Source organism: Sarcophilus harrisii, chromosome 6 (genome assembly GCF_902635505.1).
Source record: "Sarcophilus harrisii chromosome 6, mSarHar1.11, whole genome shotgun sequence".
NCBI classification, from domain to species: domain Eukaryota; kingdom Metazoa; phylum Chordata; class Mammalia; order Dasyuromorphia; family Dasyuridae; genus Sarcophilus; species Sarcophilus harrisii.
The window spans coordinates 249,549,479-249,555,783 of NC_045431.1; the positions used below are offsets into that span (position 1 = coordinate 249,549,479).

At 37.9% G+C, this 6,305-nt stretch overlaps 1 protein-coding gene across 1 annotated transcript; it reads right to left on the reverse strand.

Annotated features, from left to right (window-relative positions):
- Window positions 1-2,559: 2,559 nt before the first annotated feature.
- Window positions 2,560-3,501, reverse strand: LOC100926077 (putative olfactory receptor 5AK3). The gene has a single exon (XM_003773934.2). The coding sequence runs from the start codon at window positions 3,499-3,501 to the stop codon at window positions 2,560-2,562; it is 942 nt and encodes a 313-aa protein (XP_003773982.2).
- Between the last annotated feature and the right edge of the window lie 2,804 nt (window positions 3,502-6,305).

A 6,305-nucleotide genomic window follows, 5' to 3' on the forward strand; every position in this document is an offset into this window, starting at 1 on the left:
AAAAGCACATCACATTTCATAGACCAGTGTAAATTAAGCATTGTTTTTAAGCATAGCAATTAAGCAAGATTTATTAAGCATGTAAATTAAGCATTTATTAAGCATTGGGATTAGCCTTTGGAGAAGTTATTTTTAGGAATGCAGGTTCTGGAATTGAAGATAATTGTAGAGATTTTTTTACTTTGGTCTTGGATCATACAAATGGACAAATTCTAGTTATATTACATATTGATTAACATCACTTTCAGGGGGCCTCAAACTATGGCCTGCGGGCCAGATGTGGCCGCTGAGGACGATTATCCCCCTCACCCAGGGCTATGAAGTTTCTTTATTTAAAAGCCCACAAAACAAAGTTTTTGTTTTTACCATAGACCAACCCTCCAACAGTCTGAGGGACAGTGAACTGGCCTCCTATTTAAAAAGTTTAAGGATCCCTGACTTAAATAGTCAAAGAAATACTTTTAAGATCATACTAGTACTAAGAAGTCCTTTAATATTGTCTTTAATGGATTGATAAGAATTTAACAAACTGTTAATACTTTTTTTTCTATTTGCCAAGGCACTATTCTAGGTGCTAGGGATATACAACAATTTCTGCCCACAAGGAGCTTACATTCTATTGGAGGACATAGAATATAAATAGAGACATGAATATAAAATACTTTGAAGAAAGTAGGAAAGACAATATTGATAACTCAAGGAGTCATGAAAGGATTCGTAAGGGAGGTAAGACATGAATTGAGTCTTGTGGAATAAAACTACATTTCATATATTTTAACCAGTATGAATCATCAAAATATTTATTAAGAACTTATGATAAAAGCACTGTGCTGGGAACTGGGAATGCAAAGACAAACTGAAAACATCATTCCTGCCCTCATAACCTATAGTCAAACTGATAAACAAAAGTCCATTTGAGAAGAGAGAGCATTAAATATTAGGACGAAATAGAAGGGGATTCTCAATGAAGGATTTTAAGAGTTCAAGGTGATGAGGTCATATAGGTATTTTGTTATATGACCTTGCATTGGAACTATGTTTTAGGTGAGTCAGGCCTCTCCATTGATTAAAGTCCCTTCCAATTTGGTGGGTGGGTTAATGAAGTCAGGATGTAGACAGTGTAGTTCAGGGAACATGAGATAGAACTGTATGCCTTGGGATTGATGAACAACAAGATTTTGTAAGGAGGAGACAGAAAACTATGCTGATTTCCATCTATTGCTTTAAAACATTTCTTAAGCTGTTGGATCAGTTGGCATCTGGGGCTTATGGGCCCAAGAGGCAGAGGGTCACAAGAGAGAGAGCTCCCTCATTGACATGACGTCAAGAGGGACATGGGCTTGCATCTTGCTTCCTACATTTGTGTAAGTAGTAGAAAACAGTTTTATTTATTTACTTATTTCATTGGGGCTCAAATTTAGGAAGAGATTACCCAGATGGAGTGTTGATCTACTAATGGACTCTTCCTTCCTTGAAGAAAATCTGGTTAAGCCTGGAGAGCATTAACCATGGTACCCATCCAATGAAAGCCACATCCCAAGGCATACCAGGGTTGTGATCATTAGGATCTTTACGGTAGCAGTTAGTGCTCACGATGATATGATCATGTTTCCTTTGAAATGCTAAAGCATTATTATTAGTAGTGGCTGCTCAGAGAATAATAAGCATCAATTTTACACTTATCGTGTTCAGACCATTTAATGACACTGGTGCAGACCCTGGTTATGAAGAAACCAATGAGATTTGCTTTACTTAATTTCTACTCTCTTGGAAATTTAGAGATAGAGTAAACAAAAATATTAGGTCTGGTCAGACATGACCATTCACCACCATAAAGTGATTCTGAAATAACCAAGGAGTGTGGGAGTTGATGACAGACCCCTGCTTGGCAATATCTGAAATTGATAGAGATAGGAAAGTATCCTTTGTTTCACAAAAGTTCTGTCAGCGAGTATAAGTTTGGGTCAGTTTTACCATTATACTGTGATAAGAGCACTGGTACTGGAATCGGAGTCTAGGGCTTCAAATCTTGACTTTGACCTTTACCTGTATGACCTTAGGGGAATCATTTAAACTCTCAAGACCTCAGTTTCCTGATTTGTAACAAGAAGAGTGAGCAGAACTAGATCATTTTTTTTAGCTATCTTTTGATTTTACAACCACATCACCTCATGGTTTGTCGAGTCACAGTTTACTTATGTACAAAATGAAGATTATAATATAGATTCTATCTATTTGTGGTGGTGTGAAAACCTAAGATTACACATATGAAACCATCTTACTGCAGGAAGAATGGAAGCCGTCATTATTGTCTTCTTTGTCAATTGTGATGATAATTATTGATAATTGATCATGATCATACCAATGAATATTAAATGTTAAATAAAAAGATTATTCAAATTGGAAGGGCTTTTCTAACACTCCTAATGTGCCGTTCCAAATTGTACCATTGACTGGTCATGTCCTGCTTAGCTGCAAGAATGAGAGAGAAAGAAGAGAAAAGTCTTTGCTGGGCTGGTTCTGTAAAGCAGGGCTTTTACATGTTTACATTTTACAAGTTCAGGGCTTGCATGTTAAGCAAGTCTTGCTCATCGATTTCAGGGCCTCTTTGACTTCCTTGTTCCTCAGACTATAGATCAGGGGATTCAGCATGGGGATGATAATGCCATAAAACACAGAGACTATTTTACCATTCTCCTGGTACTCACTAGAAGAAGGCTGTAAATATATATAAATAAGAGTTGCATAGAAAATGGTAACAGCAGTCAGGTGGGAGGCACAAGTGGAGAAGGCCTTGTGTCTCCCTGAAGCAGAGCTCATCCTCAAGATGGCAGCCAGGATGTAAACATAGGAGAAGAATACAACCATCACAGTGCTTATCAAATTGAAGCCCACACAGACAAGTAATAGCATGATATTGGTATCAATACTGGAACAAGAAAGGGCCAGGATCGGGGGCACGTCACAGAAAAAGTGATTGATGATGTTGGAATTACAGAAGAACAGAGAAAAGGTAAAACCAGTATGGACAGAGGCATTCAGGGATCCTATAAAATAAGACCCAGCAACAAGCTGAATGCAAACCTTCTGAGACATGACCACCGGGTAATGCAGGGGGCTACAAATAGCCACATAACGGTCTATGGCCATGGCGGCAAGCAGGTAACTATCAGCAGTAGCAAATGTAGCATAAACCAACAATTGAATCAGACATCCCGAGAACGAGATAGACTTGTGGGACACCAGGAAGTTTTGTAACATTTTGGGAGTGATGGCGGAGGTATAACAGAGATCAACAAAAGCCAAGTGTTGGAGAAAGAAGTACATGGGAGTGTGAAGGTGAGAGTCAGTTTTGATGATCAGAATCATACCAACGTTGCCCACTACGGAAATGACATAGACAAACAGAAACACGAGGAACAGGACATACTGTAGGTCTTGTCGGATTGTAAAGCCCAGCAAGATGAATTCAGTCACTGTGCTGCTGTTTCCCTGGATCATGATTGTAGTAGATATTATCATCTATGGAAGAGATATACACAGAAAAGTGTCAAGAAAAGTGAAGATGAGCTTGTCATGAGTGTGACTAGGAATGAATGAGTAGTGAGTTTCTATCCTGATTTTTTTGGTGGTTCATATTTTCACTTTTGTTTTACCAGGCAAGTATATGTATATACTATGTTATATATGTTATGTAACATGGTTTATTTACCTCCAATATTATATCATTGATTTGGATAAACCATCATCTTATGGGCATTGAACTATAATCCTATGGTTTGACCTGTTAGGTTCTTATATTGACAAATACTGAACCACAATGATAATAATTCAACAATAATCATATTCATAATCATAAGAATAATTTTATCAACCTGAACTCCTTCTATGCCCTGATAATGGGAAACAAATGGTATTTTTAAAAACTCAGAGAATAACAACAGCCAGCACTTATATCACAAGAGGTTTGCTTAGCACTTTACAAATAATATCTTATTTGATCCTCACATTTTATAGATGAAGTGAGGCAAAAATAAGTTAAATAACTTACCCAGAGCCACACAGCTTGTATCTAAAGTCAAGTTTGAACTCAACCTAGCTAACCCCAAGTGTAGAGCTTTATTGACTGCCACTAGCTGAGAAATTGGACAATTGGACTAGAGGAAGTCTAAGACTGTCCAATTTTCAATGGGTGGACCTTTTTGTGAGAACTTTGCGTACCTGGTCTTTAATGGATGGTCAGATAATCAAACTTAGTATTGTCCCTTTTCAGAAGTAAGCTCTCTGCTTATATCTAGAGTACAATAGTCTAGGAGGCAAAGGGACACTTTTTCAGGGCACCAGGAGGGCATATTAATCACATTTCATGACTGATCTTGGATAATGCAGCTTCATCACCATCACTTCACTTACGTAAGGTGACAGAGTATTAAACAAATACTCTAGAGTTTATACATCCCAGTGAGATCTGTACCACTTCACAGCAATACCTTTTGAAATTAAGGCACATTTTAGTTGGGGAGCTATTATGGCTCAAGATGAGACAACATGTTACGACTTTTCTCCTCTTTTTGGCATATTCTTATTAGGTATTTGAAGTTACTTTATTGAAGACGGTGATGGGTGATGTGTACGTACCCTATTGCCTATTTCAATTAAGCTCTCTATTCTTAATTTACTACTAAATCCTCCTTTGTTTCAAGAGACATCAGATCTCAAGTCAGGATACCTAGAGATCCTCTAGCATATTTGTTGGACTCTCTCCACTCAAGGGAAGGAACTCTTTCCTTAGCAGCTAGGTTGAATTTTGGAACCAGTTAAAAATGATTTGGAACCAAATCTGGGCAATAAAGTGAGGTAGGAGATCCTTTGGGGTTTTTCTTCCTTGGTGGGTTTAAAAACAAGATCACGTTGGATAGCAAAGCAATGAGGCAGCTTGATGTGTGATTGGAAACTTGACTCTGAAAATCCACTCAGAGAGGAGATCAGATTTGGATATTGTTATCAATGACATAAAGTCTTGAAGGCCTTCCAGAGAACTGATCAGAAAGGGAGATCTATTCCTTCTTCAGTTTGATCAGAGAAGTTATCGGCTACTAAAAGGCAGAGGAGAAATGGTAATGTAGGACACAGAGAGCCCACCTCCAAGTCCTTATCTCAGAGCGTTACTGTTGATTGTTACTATTTTCTGAAGTCTTTGTATTCTCTATGAATATAAGTTACAAAGCTGTTGCTCCTGCATGAATACAGGGATTTTCCTCCTCATAATTTCACTAGAACAATATAATCAGAGTTCTTCTCTTCCTTCCCTCAGGTAAAGAGGCAGAAGGCATAGGCTGGGCAAAAACAGAAAAGAAGTGAAAAACTTCCTGCCCTTGAAATTACATTCTGCTAGTGACATGAAATATGACCATAGATATGTAAATACAAGCTGGGAGTAAGGGGACAGAGGAGGGATCATAAAATCATAGGATCACTAGAGCTAAAAAAGCTTTAGATACTGATTAGACCATTGCCACCATTTTACAGATAAGCAAATTAAGGGCCAGAGAAGAACACGTCTTACTCAAAGTGCCAAAGTAGTAAAGATGAGACCAGGAAAAATTAGCCAAATGCTATCTATAAAAATATGTGACATAACTACATACTTATTGAATGGCAGTTTTTTCCTCTTTGGAAAGAGTCTAGACTTGTAATTTCATGTGAATAAAATAAAATCCAACTCCCTTGTGTAGACTGATCATCTACACTTCAGTCTTAGTGAGTTGTCACAGTATCCTCAGAGGCAGCAGAGTACAGCAGGAAGAGAACTGTTAATCCTTAAATTAGGAAGACTTGAATTCAATCCTTGCCTTTGGTATATACTGGGTACGTGACCCTGGATCTTGTATACACTAGATGCCAATTAAATGTTTATTGAATTGTGAGACCTACCTTATATACCAAAACATTTGTAGACCCATTTAGCAGGATCGTTGATTATAGGGAAATATTTAATGGAAAGATGGGCCAATTAAAGAATTAGCTGGAGTCAGGAAACCACAGGATGTTGGTTCTGGAAGAAAAGTAGGAAAAAAGAATATGGAGTATTCAAGAGAGTTGACAATGTAGTGAGCATCTGGTCCAAATGTCTTATCTTACCAGACATCAAAGGATCTGAGGAAGACAGAGGTACCTTACTCCCCATTGTTCAATGAGTTCTCTGCTGTAGAGACAGGTTCTGGGGTCTTCTATCCAGTCCTCTTTCTCTAGACCCTAATGCTTACTGCCACAAACTGATAGTCAAAAAAGAGAGCCACATTTTC

What these genes read in the sequence shown, in the direction of transcription:
- LOC100926077 (XM_003773934.2), bottom strand. Translation starts at nt 3,501, where the DNA reads ATGATCCAGGGAAACAGCAGCACAGTGACTGAATTCATCTTGCTGGGC.